Source organism: Carcharhinus amblyrhynchos, chromosome 8 (assembly GCF_965287045.1).
Source record: "Carcharhinus amblyrhynchos chromosome 8, sCarAmb.v2.hapA, whole genome shotgun sequence".
Classification (NCBI taxonomy): Eukaryota; Metazoa; Chordata; class Chondrichthyes; order Carcharhiniformes; family Carcharhinidae; genus Carcharhinus; species Carcharhinus amblyrhynchos.
The window spans coordinates 26272488-26293718 of record NC_137331.1 but is presented as its reverse complement, the minus strand read 5'-3'; the positions used below and the strand labels follow the sequence as shown (position 1 = coordinate 26293718).

Sequence of the window (21231 nt, the reverse complement as noted above, 5' to 3'; positions counted from 1 at the left end):
AGAACAGGCCTTTTCACCCGACTGCTAGTTCCAGAGTTGATCCAGTTCCCCCGCTTAAAATTTTCAGTGTGGCAAAATAAATAAATGAATGGTACTTAGAGCCACCTTTAGAACAATATGAATGAAAATGATAACCATGCCGTTTACAAATGGGCACATGATGTGCTTATGCATAGACACATAACTAAGGTAGGAGGAAATTTGGAAGGTGCATAAACCTGTTAGGCAAATGACCTGTTTTTGTGTTTCAAATTCAATGTAATTCTGTGGCACCTCTGTAGGAAATGGCCATCACCAATAACCCCCGGTATTGGAGTCTAGACTTGGAGAACTTGATTTCAAATGCCACTCTGTCTTAATTTTTACCCAAAGCGTTCCTTCATAGTTTGGGTTTTTGCTTAATTCATTTAAGTTTGAGTTTATTTTTATTTATGTCACTGTAAAAATCCCCTACTCGCCACAGTCTGGCACCTGTTCAGCTACACTGAGGGAGAATTTAGCACAGCTAATGCAACTAATTTTGGACTGTGGGAGGAAACCGGAGCGTCCCGAGGAAACCCATGTAGACACGGGAGAATGTGCAGACTCTGCACTGTGACCCAAGCTGGGAAATCATACCTGGATTCCTGGCGCTGAGAGGCAGCAGTGCCAAACACTGTGCCACCGTGCTGCCTCTAAGATTAAGATTGGCGAGGGAGAGAAAGATCATTAACTGTCAGTAAAATATTTCTCAAGGATGCTTTCTGTTGGGTCAGACCAACAGGGCCAATTGAATCCACTTGTTGAGTGCCCAAGAGTTGGCAAAAATGGTGAAGTACTTACACTAGCAGACTGAGACGAGCTTTACCCATTGAGGTATTTTGATACTTTCCAGTTTGATCATAGAGATTTGCCAGTGGTTTCTGATTCACTGCTTACAGATCACATATATGGTGTGCCAGAGGTTCTTTATCTTTAACGTGCTCTTTTGTTATTTACATAAGGATATTATCCAAAATCATGGAGTAAGCTTTCGTCTGGTTAGCAAAGACCCTCAGCTCTACGCTTCACCTCTTTGAATTAGCTGTTATTAAAATCATAATTTTCTATGTGTCCTTTAGCTGACCAGTTCCGGTCAATTTTAACCTCCTTTCGTTTAAGTTTATTTATTAATGTCACAAGCTGGCTTACATTAATACTGCAATGAAGTTATTGTGAAAATCCCCTAGTCTCCACACTCCGCTACCTGTTCAGGTTCACTGAGGGATAATTTAGTATAGCCAATGCACCTAACCAGCACATCGTCTGGAATGTGGGAGGAAACCCACACAGATACAGGGAGAATGTGCAGACTCTGCACAGTGACCCAAGCTGGGAATCAAACCCAGGTCCCTGTGAGGCCAGCAGTGCTAACCACTGTACCACCATGTCATGGGTATGGCTCCGGTAATTTCCTTGTCTAACATCTGGATTAAATCCAAATTCTCCACGTCCTTGCTTTTTCCAATCTGCACAACCCTTTCAGGTTTAAACCTCTGTGCATACCCTCTGCTCTTCTAATATTTTACTAACTTTGACAACTGCTGCTTGAAGCACCAAATAAACCTCTTCTACTTTGTAGCTCCCTTAAATCAGTATCTCAATCTTGCCAGTTCCTTCCCTGCTTTCAAACCTTTCCTAAAGACTCTGGTACAATATTCCCCTTTCCCTCTGACTATATGGTAAAGGGATCTTGTTTGTGTTGCTGTAGGGGAGACTGGCATAGTGGTAATGATGCTGGACTAGTAATTCAGGCTAATTGGAACTTAAACCGCATTAGTAAAGTCTGGAATCTAAAACTGTCAGGAATGGTAAACATGAAACCATTGTCGACTTTCAAAACTAAAATACCCCATTTGACGCACTCATGTTCTATAAGGAAAGAAACCTGCCATCCTTCCCCAGTCTCCTCTACATGTGACTCTAAAGCCATAGCAGTATGATTGTCTCTGAACTTGGCTGTGACATGGTCCTAGCAAGCCACTCAGTTCAAGGACAATTAGGGATGGGCACTGAATGCTGGCATTGTGGGCAATTCCCACATCCCATGCAAGAATAAAGGAGAAAAAGCTTCAGACTTATAGACTTTTTTTTGCAGGGATCACAGAGAAGCCTGAGATTCAGAAAAAGCTCTTGATCAACTGAGGGTGACCATAGTTGAATAATAAGTACAAGACATAAAAAAATGGAGCACAAGTCAGGAAGTTAATATAATATTCCTTGTATATATGAACACGCTGGACTATGGTGCTGTACCAAAGCTCCCACAATCTGGTATAAATCCCTTTTTTGGCACTTCATCTGTTCAAATGTAACATGATAATACTTGCACAATGCAAAAATTGAAAAATGTTGGAATAGCTCAGCAGGTACGACAGCATCTGTGGAGAGAGAATGGAGCCAACATTTCAAGTCTAGGTGACCCTTCGTCAGAGCTGACAATAACATTAGGCTGGCATTCTCCAACCTAACCCACGGCTGAGATACCCTGCTTCCACTGAGTGCCAAATTGTCTGCTCCCACTGGCAGCAGGGGCGGGGTATCCAACATGGGAGAATCCAGTCGTACTTTCATGGCCTCTCAACTGAATATATTTGGACACAATCCAAATGTCAAAGTGTTAAACAAACTTACAAAAGAAATCATCTAATGTCTGCAGCCAAGTTTTCAATCACACCTGAAGGACTGGCTTAGTTTCTCAGAAATAGATTTCTATTCCCATAATGTGTTTTGCTAAATGAATATTTCCTATAAATTCTCAATACTTTACTCTTGTTTGAAAGATAATCATACGGAACTTATAACAATAAAACGAGTGGAGCATTTTTTAAAAGTTAAAAGAAATAAAACAATAATTTACAGATTTGGTTCTAACATTACAGTGAAGTTCACCATTTTTGCAATGGAATGAATCCACAATCATCTCGTTAGTGAAGAAAATGAAGACTGAAACATGCAAGCAGTCCATGATGATGAAGGTCTGTCCACTATCTACCAGTGAAGTTACTGGTGCATCTTTGGTCAGCTTATCTTCAGCAGATTCTACAAGTTAGCGTAAATAGGTTCTTCCCGAGATCCTGCAGCCCTGGAATTTGCTTGGTCATAGATGTCAGGGGCTGAATAGCTGTTTGGATTGGCTCTTCGGTGCTGTTTATAAAGATGGCGATTAGAATTGCAGACAGCAACAATCATTAAACACCAACTGAACATTGTTCAATGGCGGCACAGTGGTTAGCACTGCTGCGTCACAGCGCCAGGGACCCAGCTTCAATTCCAGTTTTGGGTGATTGTCTGTTAGGAGTCTGCATATTTTTCCCACATCTGCATGGGTTTTCTCCAGGTGCTCCAGTTTCCTCCCACAGTGTAAAGACGTGCGGGTTATGTTGATTGGCCATGCTAAATTGTCCTTCGTGTCGGGGGGATTAGTAGGATAAATATATGGGGTTAATGGGATGGGCCTGGATGCGATTGTTGTCAGTGCAGGCTTGATGGGCTGAATGGCCTCCTTCAGCGCTGTTCTATGAGAAGATTTAAGTTTACTTATTAGTGTCACAAGTAGACTTACATTAACACTGCAATGAAGTTAATGTGAAAACCCCACACTCTGGCATCTGTTTGGCTACACTGAGGGAGAATTTAACATGGCCAATGCACCTAACCAGCACATTCAGGTGGTGGGAGGAAACCGGAACACCTGGAGAAAAACCACACAGACACAATGAGAATATGTAGACTCCGCAAAGACAGTGACCTAAGCCCAGATTTGAACCCAGGTCCCTGACTCAGTGAAGCAGCAGTGCTAATCATTAGGCCACTATGCCACTCACACTTGTTCAATGAAACGATAAACCCAATAAATAGTTGAGCCCCATTATGGGGCACAGCAACTTGGTTCAAAAAAGGGAGAAACAGACAAGACAAGTCGAAAAGGAGCGATGAGACTTTGTTCTGGCTGGGTTTCAATCCCTGGTTCACTTGATTTAATCTTTTCCAAGAGGAGGATTTATTACAGTAATAATGACCAAGTAATTTTGCGGAAAAAATGTCTTTGGAAACTGTTAATAATTTGCCCAAAGAGAAGCAGTGGCCTAGTGGTATTATCGCTACACTATTAATCCAGAAACGGAGAACCGTGTTCAAATCCCATAACAACAGATGGTGGAATTTGAATTCAATTTAAAAAAGACTAGAATTAAGAATCTATTGATAGAACCATAGAACTCTACAGTGCGGAAAGAGGCCCTTTGGCCCATCGAGTCTGCACTGAACACAATCCCACCCAGGCCCTACCCCCATATCCCTACATATTATACCCACTAATTCCTCTAACCTACACATCCCCGGACACTAAGGGGCAATTTCTTACCACAGCCAGTCAACCTAACCCGCACATCTTTGGACTGTGGGAGGAAACCGGAGTACCCGGAGGAAACCCATGCAGACTCGAGGAGAATGTGCAAACTCCCCACAGTGACCCGAGCTGGGAATCCAACTCAGGTCCCTGGAGCTGTGAAGCAGTTGACCATGAAACAATTGTCGATTGTCAGAAAACAACCCATCTGTTTCACTGATGTCCCTTCAGGAAAGGAAATCTGCCATCCTTACCTGGTCTGGCCTACATATGACTCCAGATCCACAGCAATGTATGTTATTGACTCTCAACTTTTCTCGGGCAATTAGGAATTGGCAATAAATGTTGGCCAGTCAGCAACACCATGTCCCACATGGATAAAGAATAATGAATGAGTAAAGATAAAGGTTCAAGGAATCATCGTTGAGTGTATAACCAGTTGTTATAAATTCTGAAGTCACTTTTGATATCGTTGCAGCCAAGCCTAATTCTGCCTCAGGTCAACATAGACCTACACTGCCGGGACAAGTTTCTGGAAAACAGTGCTGGAAAGCTCAGATAATTTTATTGCCCCACCCTTACCTCAGCCTTCACTCCCACTACCTTACTCTGTGCTACTGAGGTCAAAAATTGAACATTTCCACCACCACCCCGGCTAACTCAGGATATAGATCTGAACCAGCTGAGCTGGCAGCAAAGCCATTCCTCATTACTTGATAAAACTGCGCAGAATGAGAGGGACTGGCCATTGACGCTATTGTTTGTTACATACATTAAACAAGACATTGCTCTTTGTAACCCAACTCTTGGATTTAACTACCTCCTCGTTATCTTTTACATCGCCAATTCAATGCCAAATTAAGTGGATAGAAGTTTTATTTTGTAAAATGAGGAATGTTTTATGCTCAATCGATGTCTAAAATTAAACACTTGAAACTCAATTGTAGGATGGGTTATTAAAAGCAGAGTGAAATTCCTCCAACTCAGCAGTGTGCCCCACCACAACCTGACAAGAAGCCGAATGTGAAGAAAAAATACTGCAGGTGTTGGAATCTGGATCTGAAACAAAAAAGGTTGGAAAATATCAGCATGTCTGACAGCATCTGTGGAGAGAGAATAGAGCCAACATTTCAAAACATTTCCACAGATGCTGTCAGACCTGCTGAGATTTTTCCAGCAATTTTCTCTCAAGAATCACGGCATACTACAGTGCGGAAGAGGCCCTTCAGCCCATCGAGTTTGCACTGACTCTTGAAAGGCACTGACCTGCCCACCTAATCCCACTTGTCAGCTCTTGAATGTTATGGCATGCCAAGTACTGATCCAGGTACCTTTTAAAGGATGTGAGGTATCCCGCCTCCACCACCCTACCAGGCAGTGCATTCCAGACCATCACCACCATTTGGATAAAAAAAGTTTTTCCTCAAATCCCCCCTAAACCTCCCATCCCTCACTTCTAACTTGTGTCTCCTTGAAACTAAGTTAACCCGTTAACTCAGAGAAACAGCTCCACCTTATCCACCCTGTCCATGCCCCTTGAGCACCTCAATCAGGTGGCCTCTCAGTCTTTCCTGCTCCAGAGAAAACAACTAGAACAACAAGAAGAAGCCTCACTGTTTTCATTCCTGGCATCTGAGCTTTCCAAATCAGAGAGGTGATCAAGCAATGTACTTCTTTCCAATACCTGGTGTAACCAAACACAATACACAAACCTTTTTTTCGGTCACACAATAACCAAAAGGTAATTGTTAGACACCCAGAACTTGATTGTTTCTCACTGAAAGAGAAAAACGTGGGCACCGAGAAAATGTCATTCAACCAAGTTGATGTAATCCTTAGAAAGAAAGCTCCTTCTGGTCTTCAAAGGCAAATGGACCAAAACACCAGGAAACCCCAAACCTTACATCTATTCAATAACATAGAACAAAGAAAAGTACAGCACAGGAACAGGCCCTTCAGCCCTCCAAGCCCGTGCTGATCAAGATGCCGTAACTTAAAAAACACCTTCTGCCCTTACTAGGTCCATACCCCTTTATTCCTTCCCTATTCTTGTACTCATCCAGATGCCTCTCAAAATTTGCTTATGTGCCTGCTTCCACACCTCTCTAGCAGCATGTTCCAGGCACCCACCACTCTCTGCATGAAAAATTTCCCGCACACATCTCCCTTAAACTTTTGGCCTCTCACCTTGAACCTCTGCCCCCTTTAATTAACACTTCCACCCTAGGAAAAAGCCTCTGACTATCCACCCTCTCTATGTCTCTTAAAATTTTGTAGACTCTTATCAGGTCTCCCCTCAGCCTCTGCCTTTGCCTTTCCGGTGAAAACGATCCTATTTATTCAACCTCTCTTCATGGTCAACACCCTCAGGACCAAGCAACATCCTGGTGAACATTCTTTGCACTCCATCCAAAGCTTCCACATCCTTCTGGTAGTGTGGTGACCAGAACTGCATGCAATACTTCAAATGCACCCTAACCAAGGTTTTATTTCGCTTAAATGTGATTTCCCAACTCAATGCCCCAGTTGATGATGCATTCCATATGTCTACTTAAACATCTTGGCCACATATGCTGCCACTTTTAAGGAACTGTGGACCTGCACACCCAGATCCCTTGGTCTGTTAATGTTCCTAAGGGTTGTGCCATTCACAGCCAAATTTGATCCTCCAAAATGCATCACTTTGCATTTGTCCAGATAAAACTCCATCTGTCATTTCTGTGCCCAAGTCTCCAATCTATCAAAATCCTGTTGTATCCCCTGACAATCCCCGGCACTATCAGCAGCTCCACCAATCTTTGTGTCATCCACAAACTTATTAATCAGACCACCCACATTTTCTTCCAGATCATTTATATATACCCTGTGGTACAGCACTAGATACAGATCTCCATTCTAAAAAACGTCCTTCCACCGCTACTCTCTATCTTCTATAACCAAGCCAGTTCTGTATCCATCTAGCCACCGCACCCCGAATCCCATGTGATTTTAGTTTTTGTACCAGTCTGCCATGCGGGACCTTGTCACACGCCTTGCTAAAGACTATATAAACTACGTCCACAGCCCTTTCCTCTTCAGTTTTCTTTGCCACCTCTTCAAAAAACTCAAATCAGGTTGGTGAAACATAACCTCATGCAGAGAATAGATGGGGAGAACGTGCAAACTCCACAAGGCAGCGAAGCTGGGAACCAAACCCAGGGCCCTGGCGCTGTGAGGCAGCAGTGCTAACCATTGTGTCTGTAAGGCAGCAGATTGGAGTCCCTGTCAATGGCTGAGAGCTTTTCTTTAATCTTTCAACTCTTTAAGGGCCTGGAACTGCAAAGTCTTATCACTAATCTAAGTTGATGTGGCCTATCATAAAATTTACATTAACAGCAAATTAATAAGCATCTAACTTTGTAACAAAGATTGTCTTACATTACTCCTTTTGGCTGTGTCCTGTTTAAACTGTTTTTTGTTCCCTTTTTGTTTCTTTCTTCTGAGGAAAAGAATAAGGCATGTTAGTATGTCCCGGGTCAATCACTTCATTAACCTATTCATTCATTCACTATTTAATAAATCACAGAATACATACCTTCTTACACATATTATAATAACAACAGTGATGACCAACACAAGGCTTCCAAAAGCAACTGCACCAATTATTAAATACGTTGTTAAACCTGTAACTGAACAAGAAAAAAGATATTAGCGCACAATATACTAACTTAAAATGAAATGCTGAAGGGTATTACTCAACAGATTCCATGTGATTATATTTGCTGCACATGTACATTGCCTTGCTAATATTTTGAGCTGTCAACTATTTGGGGTTTTTTTAGTCACATAAAACTAACACATCACATGCTTTGGTTTTCCATCTCCTATAGCAACAATTAAACTGTCATTGTTCAGAAGTTATTACACAAACGGGGCAGCAAGGTGTCACAGTGGTTAGCACTGCTGCCTCACAGCGCCAGGGACCTTGGTTTAATTCCCAGTTCAGGTCACTGTCTATGCAGAGTCTGCACATTCTCCTTGTGCCTGCGTAGCTTTCTTCCGGGTGCTCTGGTTTCCTCCCATAGTCCAAAAGACACGCTGGTTAGGTTCATTGCCCATGCTAAATTGTCCTTCAGCATACCCAAACAGGTGCCAGAGTGTGGCGACTAGGATATTTTCACAGTAACTTCACTGTGGTGTTAATATAAGCCTACTTGTGACACTAATAAATAAATAAACAAATGGTCTTGTGGCAGAAAGCATGGATGTATCAGTAAGCCATATCACAGAGAGGTAGACAGAAATCCGAAACACAAAAAAGGAAGTACTGGAAATACTCAGCAGGTCGAGCAACATCTGTGGAGAGAGAAGAAGAGTTAATGAGTGAGATTTACCAGCCATCCCAGCCAATGGGACCTTCTGGTCCTGCCACTGGTGACCTCTGGTGGTGGGTTCCCTGGCAGCGGGATGGGCGTGTCACGCAAAACGTTATAGACAATGACGAGACCGGAAGATCCCACTGGCAGCTAATTGCAGGTCACCTCCACCACTGGAAAACACAGGGAGAGGGGGGAAGGAGTGGAAAATCCCACCCAATGTTTTGAGTCAATTACAGCTCTTCAAAAAGCTCAATCTCAATCCTTCTTCCTCTCTAACTGCCATCATACTTCAAACTTCCCCACTATTGCAAACATCCTAGAATGTATTGAAACCAAAGCCCTTTTCAGTTTGAATCTATTTAGTCCATTTCTGTCACAGTGTTCAACACAGCCAACTACTTCACATTCCTCCATCATTTATCTTCATGTTAATGCTCTTGCCTGGTTCCAATTCTATTCATTCCAAAATAGCTAACACCTATCCTGCAATGATGTCTTCTCCTACTCATGCACGGTCACCTCAGGATTGCTCAAGTCACCAACCATAGGGAAGTTGAGGAGATAATGTACAACAACTATTGTCACACAGAATGTTGTCAGTGACTTTGCTTAGGCAATGTCAGCCCTATTGATGAGATGGAGTGGGCTTTTTGAGGATGGGCGTGGTGATGATGATAACCATTTTGAAGGGCTGAGCAACAGTGCCTGCGGAAGAGGAATAGCTATCAATATTAGCAACTCGTGGCCCGAAAACTGATAAACGTGAGCAATTGGGTTGGGACAGTCTCAAATATGAAGGCCCAAGCCCTCATCATGTAGAACCGTATAGTGCTTCCCCCTGAAATTTACAGTATCCTTTCCATAAGCATATGCTGAAACATCTCAGGAATCTCATTAATATCTAATGGACTACAAAACATGGAAAACAAAGCTAAAATAAGCATTTGGATTGCAAGATAAGTTATAATCCATGGAATAAAAGGAACAATATCAACATGGATACAAAATTGGCTGAATAATCAGAAGTAGAGAGCAATGGTCAATGGATATTTCTCTGCTGGAGAAGATTTGTGGTGGTGTTCCCCATGGGTTAATATTGGGACCCTTACGTAAGAACATAAGAAATAGGAGCAGGAGTAGGCCATCTAGCCCTTTGAGCCTGCCCCGCCATTCAATAAGATCATGACTGATCTGTCGTGGCTCAGTTCCACATTCCCGCCCTCCCCCCATAACCCTTAATCCCCTCGCCTATCAAAAACCCATCAACCCGCGTCTTAAAAATATTTAGCGAGGCAGCCTCCACCACTTCAACGGGCAGAGAATTCCAGAGATTCACCAACCTTTGAGTGAAGAAGTTCCTCCTCAACTCCGTTCTAAACTGCCCCCCCTTTATCTTGAGGCTGTGCCCCCTAGTCCTATTATCCTTTCTGAGTGGGAAGAGTCTCTCCACCTCTATCCTATCCATCCCATTCACCTAGATCTTGGTGTGCAGGGGACAATTAGTTTGTGGATGATACAAAATTTGGAAGTACAGCATAATCAAGGACCTCACACAACCCAGACATTCTCTTTTCCACCTTCTTCCCTTGGGAAAAAAGATACAGAAGTCTGAGATCATGTACCAACCGACTCAAAAACAGCTTCTTCCCTGCAGCTATCAGACTTTTGAATGGACCTACATTGTATTAAGTTGATCTTTCTCCACACCCTAGCTAACACTACATTCTGCACCCTCTCCCTCTCTATGTACGGTGTGCTTTGTCTGCGTGCAAGAAACAATACTTTTCACTGCACACCAATACATGTGGCAATAATAAAACAAATCAAATCAATAAATCAAAAAGTGCCATAGACTGAAGAGGACAGTGTTGAAGTGATACTGGCTGATCAGAGCAATCCTTGAGGAAATTCCCGGCAATTCTGACTGTTTAAATGATATCTGGCAAATTAATGTATGCAGTGGGCGAATGCAGGGACAAAACAGCCAAAGTCTCATTAATTTACATTGACCTGATAAGAATTTAACTTAAGCAAGGTAGGATCTCAACGTTAATCAAAGGCAATGTTTGTACCATTAGAAATTGATAGTTTACTAAATCAAAATGAAATAATTTGCTTTAGAATAGCACCTCGGTTAGTAATTGGTTAGTGATTAATATTTTTAGTTGCCATCTGTGTGAGCTATATTGTGCTGACAAGCTGTGTCCTGCTCTTTCACGATGCTGTGAATTACAGAGCTTTATCATACAATGATGATTTTCTGAAAGGTTTGTCTTGTTATTTATTAAGTCCCTGACAATTTAACTGGAAATAGGAACAGGAAAAGATTGTTCGATCAGCAACACTACTCTCATTTCCGCCAACTTCTACCCCCTCCCCCTCATCTACCTTCTTAACATATCACTCTGTTATTCTTTTCTCCAAAAAGACTTCAAGCCGTTTCTTAAGCTAATTTTATTTTTCATCGCCTACACTTCCAACAGTTCTTCCTCAAGCAGTTTCGCAAACCACCTCAGCAAATGTCCATTTACTTATTTTCATGCCATTCATAGAATCCCTACAATGCAGAAGGAAACCATTCGGCCCATTAAGTCTGCATCGACTTTCCGATAGAATGTCTCACCCAGGTCCACTCCCTTGCCCTATCCCTATAAATCCATGCATTTACTATGGCTTGTCTATTCAACCTCCACATTTGGGACACTAATGGGGGAATTTACACAGCCAATCCACCTAACCTGCACATCTTTGGAGCGTGGGAGGAAACCACAGAACCCAGAGGAAACCCAGACACAGGCAGAACATGCAAACTCCACACAGATGGTCACCCAAGGCTGGAATTGAACCCAGGTCCCTAATGCTGTGAAGCAGCAATGCTAACCACTGTGCCACTCTATTTACTGTATACAGTACAGTGTGCTTTATACTGGAGAGGCCAAGAAATTTTGACTGTTTGTTGCTCACTGCTTGTTCTGTCAACAGATATAGTCCTGTTTGACTGTAGCTCATTATCTCTGCTGCTACTCCGAGCACAGTCAAATGTTTCAGTCTATGCTGTCCCAACCAAATTCCATAGAAACTTCAGAACAACGTCTCAATTTTCCCCATGGTGCCAAGTGATCTCTCATCCGAACACTAACTAGGTAATTCCAGACTTAAGTTATCTCTCCTTTTATCCTTCCAGTGTTCCCCATTCTATCTCCCACTATTTTATATATCTTTTTATTTTAGCTCTTTTCCTTAGCCAGATTGAGGTGAACTGTCTATGTCTTCCAGCACTTTTCATCTCTTTGTAGCTATATTAGTACCTGCCCACAGATTATTAGCTACCTCTTTATAATGTACTCGTTAACTTTTTTTAATTCATTCATGGGATGTGGACTTCACTGGTTAGGCCAGCACTTATTGCCTATCTCTAATCGCCCTTGAACTGAATGATTTGCTAGGCCATTTCAGAGGGCAGTTGAGAGTCAACCACCTTGCTGTGGCTCTGGAGTCACATGTAGGCCAGACCAGGTAAGGATGATAGGTTTCCTTCCCTAAAGGACATTCGTGAACCAGATGGGTTTTTCCAACAATCGACAATGGTTTCAGTAGATTCTTAATTCCAGATTTTTTTTACAATTGAATTCAAATTCCACCATCTGCCACGGCAGGATTCAAACCTGGGTCCCCAGAGTGTTATCTGAGTTCCTGGATTGATCGTCTAGCGATATGGCCACTAGGCCACCACCTCCCCTGTTATCTGCTGTTCTGCTTTCCTCTCTATATTTTGGTCTTTTCAGTTTTAGATGATATAGATAGATAATATATAGATGATATAGAGGATCTGGAGGAGGGGGCTGAATGTAGAGTGATGAAATTTGTTGATATCACAAAGATAAGTGGAAAAGCAAATTGTGCAGAGGGTGTGGAAAGTGTGCGGAGGGTGTGGAAAGTCTGCAGAGGGATCTAGATAGGCTGAGCGAGTGGGCGAGGACCTGGCAGATGGAGTACAATGTTAGCAAGTGTGAGGTTATCCACTTTGGCAGGAATAATAGTAGGAGGGATTACTACTTAAAGGGCGAAAAGCTGCAGCATGCTAATGGTGCAGAGGGACCTGGGGGTCCTTGTGCATGAGTTGCAAAAACCCAGTCTGCAGGTGCAGCAGGTGATCAAGAAGGCGAATGGGATGCTGGCCTTTATAGCGAGGGGAATAGAATATAAAAGCAGGGAGGTCTTGCTGCAACTGTACAGGGCATTGGTGAGGCCACAGCTGGAATACTGTGTGCAGTTTTGGTCGCCGTACTTGCGCAAGGGTATTTTGGCCTTGGATGGAGTGCAGAGGAGGTTCACTAGGCTGATACCGGAGATGAGGGGGTTAGACTATGAAGAGAGACTAAATAGACTGGGTCTGTACTCGTTGGAGTTTAGAATATGAGGGGGGATCTTATAGAGACGTATAAGATAATGAAAGGGATGGATAGGGTAGAGGTAGAGAGATTCTTCCCGCTCAGGAAGGACAACAGGACTAGAGGGCACAGCCTCAAGATAAGTTTAGAACGGAGTTGAGGAGGAACTTCTTCACTCAAAGGGTGGTGAATCTCTGGAATTCTCTGCCCGTTGAAGTGGTGGAGGCTACCTCGCTAAATATATTTAAGACACGGGTAGATAGGTTTTTGGTAGGCAAGGGAATTAAGGGTTATGGGGAGAAAGCGGGAAAGTGGAACTGAGCCGCTTTGGATCAGCCATGATCTTATTGAATGGCGGGGCAGGCTCGAGGGGCTAGATGGCCTACTCCTGCTCCTACTTCTTATGTTCTTATGTTCTTTATAAAGGTTCTCTATCTAAAACATCAAACTGTCTTTCTCTTTACATATTCTGATAGACCTGTTTTCTTCCATTGTTCACTGTTTATTTACATTATTTTATTCAATGGCGTTCCCTGCTAATATTTATCCTTATCTTCTCCTAACTTCTCATTTTACTCCTACTTTTAGAATTATGCACCAATTTTTCCTTGTACATATCCACACCTATATGGCCCTGGTAATGATGTTGAAGCATTGGAGAAGGTGCAAAAAAGATCTACTAAGGCTGTTACCAAGATTAAAGTTGGACGCTATCCTCAAGGTAGTCTCAGCAGACTGGGGTTCTTGCTTCTAGAAAAGAAAAAACTATGAGGAGAACCGGAGAGGTTTTGTAAAATTATGAAGGGATCTGATAGAATGGATGTCGAGAAACTGTTTCCAATGGTGTTGAGATTTCTTTAGCCAGAGAGTGGTTGGAATGTGAAATTTGCTATCACATTCAGTGGCTGATGTGAATGGCATAGATGCATAGATGTGGGGAAGCTGAGTAAGAGGGAGAAAGGGATAGATGGATATGCTGATAGGGTTACGTGAAAGAGAGTGGAAAGAGAATCATGCAGAGTATAAATATGACATTGAGGTGTTGGGCCATATGACTGGCTTCTGAGCTGTAAGTATTATACAATTCCAGGTGGCAAATGGGCATTATTAGAAGATAACCAAAAACAAATCAAATAAAGAAATTAACAGGAGTTTCTGTGCGTCCAGCACAGCGAGAATGTAGAGCTCTCTGTCAAATTAAATGATTGAAGCAAAGAGTATTGACGAATTTAAAGGGAGGGCTGATAGAAATTGAGGAACACAGGAGTCAGTGTTCTGACAAAGCGGGGGGACGGGGGTAGAGTGAAGAATTGAAAGATGACTGGAGTGGGAGGAAGTTTGTATGAACCTAAACACTGCCTCTGTGGTATGGATTCTATTATTTTGTATTTCCATTCATTATGAAAATGTCAGTATTCTCAGGAAAATAAGCCTAAAAGAGATGGATATTTTTAATATGGAATATTTTAATATGGAATAGGGCGGCACGGTGGCACAGTGGTTAGCACTGCTGTCTCATGGCACCAGTGACCCAGGTTCGATTCCAGCCTCAGATGACTGTCTGTGTGGAGTTTGCATGTTCTCTCAGTGTCTGCGTGAGTTTCCTCCAGGTGCTCCAGTTTCTACCCACAGTCCAAAGATGTGCAGGTTAGCTGGATTGGTCATGCTAAATTGCCCCTTAATGTCCCAAGATGTGTAGTTAGATGGATTAGCGGGGTAAATAGGGTTACGGGAACATGGCCTAGGTAGGATGTTCTGTTGGAGAGTCGATGCAGACTCAATGGGCCTAATGGCCTCCTTCTGCACTGTAGGGGTTCTATGAATATATCTACTCATTCATTGCCCTATTGACATGTCTTGCCTATACAAAGGACTATAGAATTTGATCATTCATGTCAGATCAGGTATTATATTCAGACAAAATGGAATCTAGTATAAGCTGTGCGCTGCAATTTTCTAACGCACATATATGTACCAATGACACAGTGATCCAACACAGTTTACAGGAGTGGCTCCCTGCTGAGGACTCACCTGCCTTTGATGAGTCGCTCTGTCCTTCAACAAATACTTGGGATGTGGCGTGAATTCTTGGTGGGGCATCTGACTGCTCTTGTATGAAAGGAAACAATGGAACTGGTAACTATTCTATCCAAAATGATGGACCTAATCACAGGCCAGAATTAGTAAGCATGTACAGCGAGAGGAACAAGGCAGAGGTTAATTGATTTAGTCATTTTTTTTTCTTTTTAATCTGATTAAAACAATTGTAAAACACTAGCTATAAACGTTAATGCCAACCAGCCTCTTACCACTGACCACATGTTGAACTCGACTTCCTCTCAAACAAAATATCATTGAGTCTAAACTGTGTCAGTGGAAATACAGTTTAACTGGAGATGACCTGATTACATTCAAACAGAGGTGACAATCTAAAAAATATGTTAGGATCTTAAAGAGACGAGCAATTAAAAGGAATGCAAGAAAAGTTAAACATTTAGTTATATTTTCAACAAAGCATTTTACTAGATCAAAACAAAAACAAAAGGTCAATTATTTCTCAGTGAGAGCAACAGCAAAGCAGATCAAAATAGCATGTGTTAAAGTGTATGAATTTCCTGCTGATAGTGACTCGCCTTGTTCAGTGTGTGGTCGAGATGTTCCCACCACAACCGAAGGTTACAAGACCGTGTTCTGCTGAACCTGAAACTGTTGGTACATTTCAGGCATTTTTTCCAACAGTTTTTATCTTTTAGAAATAGCGTGATGCCAGTTTCCATGAGTAGGCCACCCATCTTATCAGCCAACATCGAGATAGTTTACCCTCTGCATATAGTCCAAATCTAACAAATTAACCTGATCACAATGAACTGGTCCTGGACAATGCAAAGGGAGCTCTCCTGAAACTTGAGAAGGTGTAAAATATTCACGCCCCGGGATCATTTTGTAACGGATTAAACTCGTGTCCAGATTCATCTACAAAGAAGCTGACTTACAGATGCATCAGCGTGAGACAAACTAATATATCACACGAGGCAGCACGGTGGCACAGTGGTTAGCACTGCTGCTCCACAGCGTCAGGAATCCGGGGTCAATTCCAGCCTTGGGTGATCGTTTGTGTGGAATCTGCACGTTCTCCCCGTGTCTGTGTGAGTTTTGTTCAGGTGATCCAGTTTCCTCCTACACTATAAAGATGTGCAGGTTAGTTTGATTGGCAATGCTAAATTGCCCCTTAGTGTCCGGCGGATGTGTGGTGAAGGGGAGAGAGCCTGGGTGAGATTGTTGCCGGTTCAGGCTCAATGGGCCAAATGGCCTCCTTCTGCACTGTTGGGATTCTATGATTTTCTATGATTCTCTACGTCAATCAGTAACTTACAACACAGTGGAATGGCAATTTAAAATAAACTGTGTCTTTCAGTTTCCTTCAGCAAACTCTTGAAATGACGCACTCTCTGATAATAAATATTTAAGTGCCGCTCATACCCAAGTTTCCCCCATGATAAACGTAGGGGCACACAATAACAGAGTTGTGAACACTAATATTTTTAAAATTAAGAATCTTTTCTCTGCAACACCCAGGCAAATAGAGTGTTTTATTATATTGAGCTCAAATCTAACAATGCTTTGTGAAAACTAAGCCAATGCTAAAGTGAGCTTACAATGGAGATATTTTTATTTAGTATGCTCAAAAGCAATATGCTGAAATATTTTTGATATTAATATTATTGACAAACCCAGATGTTCATGCAGCCAAGTAGGTTAAACTATGCAGGCATGATGTGGAGATGCTGGTGTTTGACTGGGGTGGACACAGTAAGAAGTCTCACAACATTAGGTTAAAGTCCAACAGGTTTATTTGGAATCATGAATTTTCAGACCATTTCTTCTTCACCAGGTGAGTGACTCACTTGAGGAAGCAGCAGCACTCCAAAAGCTCGTGATTCCAGATAAACTTCTTGGACTTTAACCTCATGTTGAAAGACTTCTTCCTGAAACTATGCAGGGTTACTGCCTGGTGCATGTTCACTGCGTTAACTGGGGGGTACACTTGTACTCCTACTAATAGGACTGGATTGAAACTGGGCTTGTTGCATTAGGAGGCACATGTTTGTAATGTACATCTCTGCAAATAAATGCATATTAGAAGTGAATGACAGTGATCCCTGTTATAAGATTGTGTCTAGGGACATTGACCAAACACAGACCCGGACTGCCAAAATTTAGACAATAATAGCACATTTAGCTCAGCATATCTATGTTCAGGTAGACCTTTTCCTTCTAATCTCATTTCTCTGCCATTCATCCAAACACTTTCTACCAATTCATCTAATTCCTACCAAATTGTTATAGGTTCTCCAGTAGTAGCCACTTGTGCTAAAAAAAATGCATAATGCATAATCTAATAAACCTCAAAGCTCAGAAAGAAAAACTGTCAACAGTTTTATCCTTTATTGACTGGCCTTCTCAATTACTGGTTAACAATGCATTCATTTTCATATTTGGTATAAATCAACATTCGTTGCAACACAATGTTGAGTACAAAATATTTTTCGTAATGTTGACGGCTATTTGCATTATTTGCTGGCCATCTAGCTTTGAATTCTATGCACAAATATTATAATAGAATGAAGAAAATTTTATCCAGACATCCCAGACACGCAACTTAAGCCAATGCCAGGTTTTATGATGGAGTTAGAACAACCCTTTAAAATTTCAGTCAAACCAAGGCCTATTCTTTCTTTTGGTCACTTCATTATATCATTCATTATATAGATCTATTCATCCCTCCTTGCATCTAGATCACTGGAACCCACACAAAAATCTATACTCAGAATACAGGGCATTCAACCTCCTCTGGAACAGGACAATTTCATGTTAGCTAATTAGACAACATATTTTACCATCAATTCTTTTACATTTTAGCCTAGGGTAATAATTGCTGACGTTTTTATTGCCAGATCTTCATTACAAAAGAGAATCAAGAGAACTAAGGCCAATTAGATAGAGTTCTATGTGGGGAGTACAGGGCCTGATAAAACCCTCACTTGAAGTATACTTTGCTGGAGAATACAGTTGCAACACAGAAAAGAAAGTTTTTTTCAGGTATATCCCTTAACTTTACATTGGGTAAATGAAACATATACGGATCAGAAAGGTCAGAAGATCTCCTTGTAGCAGGTTAATTAATTCCCAACATTGTTGGAGTTGGGAATATGGGATTAATCTCAAATTTAAGTTTTAGGTTTATTTATTAGAGTCACAAGTAGGCTTACATTAACACTGCATGAAGTTACTATGAAAATCTCCTAGTCACCATATTCTGACACCTGTTCGGGTACACTGAGGGAGAATTTAGCATGGCCAATGCACCCAACCAGCATATCTTGCGGACTGTGGGAGGAAACCGGAGCACCTGGAGGAAACCCACGCGGACATGGGAAGAACATGCAGGCTCCGCACAGACAGTGACCCAAGTCAGGAATCGAACCCGGGTCCTTGGCACTGTGAGGCAGCAGTGTTAACCACTGTGCCAAAGTGTTCTCAGACAAAGGATTCACCAAACGTCCTCACGTTTAACATTGTACAGTGATCCCTGTTCTAAGTATTTGTGTGCGAACATTGATTCAGCTCAGAACCAGACTGACAGAAATTGAGAGAACGTTGTCTGCGTTTCATGGTTTTTGGCAGGAACGAGGAAAGCAGAATGAAAAAGTGACTGGTCCCTGTTGCTCCTGCCCCAGCACCGCCAATTGTTGGAAAAAATCTGTCAGATAGGTTTTTCCAGCAATCAACAGTGGCCATCAGTAGCTTCTTAATTTCAGATATTCTTTATTGAATTCAAATTCTACCACCTGCCGTGACAGAATTCAAAGCCGCGTCCCCAGAACATTAGCCGAGTTTCTGGAATAATGGCTGAATGATAATACCACTAGGCCATCGCCTCCCTGTCTCAGCCTCTTTCCTTTAATTTCCCTAACGTTTGAGCTTTTATTGGATCCCTTGACAAAGTCATTCTGTTGATATCTAATTGAACTATAGAAGCCAACCCCCTTCAGTCTGCCCTCTGCTTCTGTGTTGTTACCACTTTCCCCTAGTTCCACTGTTAAGACCACACTTCACGACAATCACAGGCATACTCCAGCATCCATGGAAGGGTTCAGGATAAATGCAAAAAATGCAGTGCCCTCGTAAGAAATAAGGGGCCATTTCAAAATCACATATCCCGAGAGGTTAGTACTTGGGGAATGATCATCTTTTTTTACTCTAATATATTAACAGAATAAAATCTTATTTTAAACAGTCCTCTACCCTGAGAACATATTGGCTAAGTGAAGTATAAATTAACAAGTGCAGTAAACATGTAGATTGAATATTTCCTTTGGCTCAAATCCAATTCATTGTACTGCTATGAATTTATCGTCGGCCTGCACTGTCATATGGGTTTTAGTATTGTGGAGAAGAATGCACAGGCTTTTCACAGGAAAGTGTAGGAAAAATAGATAAACACAATAAAGGATGGCTTTTTGCTGATAAATAACTCATTGTCAGGTTTTAACAAAGACAGGGAATATCCAATGTGCAAGCTTAAGAGCAAAATATAGGAGAAGGCAGCAAATATATTCTAAATTTTAATCGACTGGAAATGATTTTATATTGATCTACATTCTATCCTTCTCTTGAAGCGATGTACAGCCATTTGTTACATTGAACAAGGTTTTACCATGTGTGCAGTCATTAAACTCTGTTCTACATTATTTTTGAGGATGTATAATGGTACACTTCTGATTTTTAACTGAGAACTGGCAAACGTAAACGTCAGTTGTGAACAATGAGTGCAATTTTCTCATTAGCTCTCACTGAAAACCAATGGGAAGCTCCCCAGCCACACAGACCAGTTTTCTCTCTAGATCTTGAGCCCTTCAGAGAAAAATCATCAATGGGAGTGTTTGCACCATCACTCTGATGGGCCAGGAGATTTGAAACTGGCGCCCTGATCAACAGAAACTAAGTGGCCTCCAGCGCTCTCCCCCTCACAACATGGACCTTAGGAATCCCCTCTCTGCACCACTGCACAGGGGACAGGGCTCTCCTCATCACATTCCCCACCCCTCCCTTACAGATATTGAGGCGACCATCTGTCACACCCACTCCCTTCTTGCAGGCATCAGGACATCCCCTGCAACCCCCAGCCCACAACTGGGATCTCAGGGGCATATTCCCTCCCCAATAATGATAAGGAGAGCACCTTCCACAGGGCTGCCCAGAGGGCCCAGCCTTGGCACTGCCAGGTTGTCACACAATGTCAATATGGCAGTGCGGCACAGTGACAATGTGGCAGTGCCAGCCTGTGCTAAGAGGCAATGCCAAAGAGCATTGCCAGGCATATCCCACTTCTCCCACGGGATGTACTTATCTTTGCTTTCCCATAGGGGATTCGCTCGACAGAATCTCATTCTTAAAAAGCTATTGTAAACCTCGCTGGCATGTTTGAATACTCTAGGTGGAGTGGGACAGGGGGTGGGGGTGTGAGGAGGCGGCCGCAGGGGATGCAGGGTCCAGCTACTTATATTAAAATTTATTGAACTCATTGAGATGAGGTTCTTGTCCTTTCTGGGAATGAACCTTGTGACATCACCAGCGGGGGGTGGGGATAATTGGGAAAGGCAGTCTCTTCAAAGAGAATCACGTTTTCTCATGCTCTCTGGATTTTCTGCTCTCACTGCTGTTCTTTCTGACAGCGAATGTGAAATGGAACACATCCCCAATGCCTCAACTAGGTATTGAAGTGGGCAACTTGTAAAAACGTTTGATTGTTTTTTTTTAGCACAGGAAAGGGCAAAAGCTGCCATGAATGTTTAAAGCAACTAAAGAAAAGGAAATAATTCATTATTTCTGAAGTTGTTAACCACACCAAGGAATATTCTTGCAACAATATCCTCTTGTAGCGAGTTTTCTGTGCATTGACGTCATTCTAGATTCTGATAACTTCAAGCTTTTTAATTAGTGTCGCAAGTAGGCTTACGTTAACACTGCGTGAAGTTACTATGAAAATCCCCTAGTGACCATACACCGACTCCTGTTTGGGTACGCTGAGGGAAAATTTAGCATGGTCAAT

At 42.2% G+C, this 21231-nt stretch overlaps 1 protein-coding gene across 1 annotated transcript in view; it reads right to left on the bottom strand.

Annotated features, from left to right (window-relative positions):
* Window positions 1–1824: 1824 nt before the first annotated feature.
* Window positions 1825–21231, bottom strand: part of cd226 (CD226 molecule) — a 34674-nt gene continuing 15267 nt past the window's right edge. The window contains exons 4-7 of the mRNA XM_080194810.1: window positions 15150–15227; window positions 7944–8037; window positions 7787–7847; window positions 1825–3165 (exon numbers count right to left, since the gene is read on the bottom strand). Coding sequence (XP_080050936.1) covers window positions 3061–3165; window positions 7787–7847; window positions 7944–8037; window positions 15150–15227 — 338 coding nt within the window. The 3' untranslated portion in view covers window positions 1825–3060. The remainder of the gene's footprint in view (window positions 3166–7786; window positions 7848–7943; window positions 8038–15149; window positions 15228–21231) is intronic.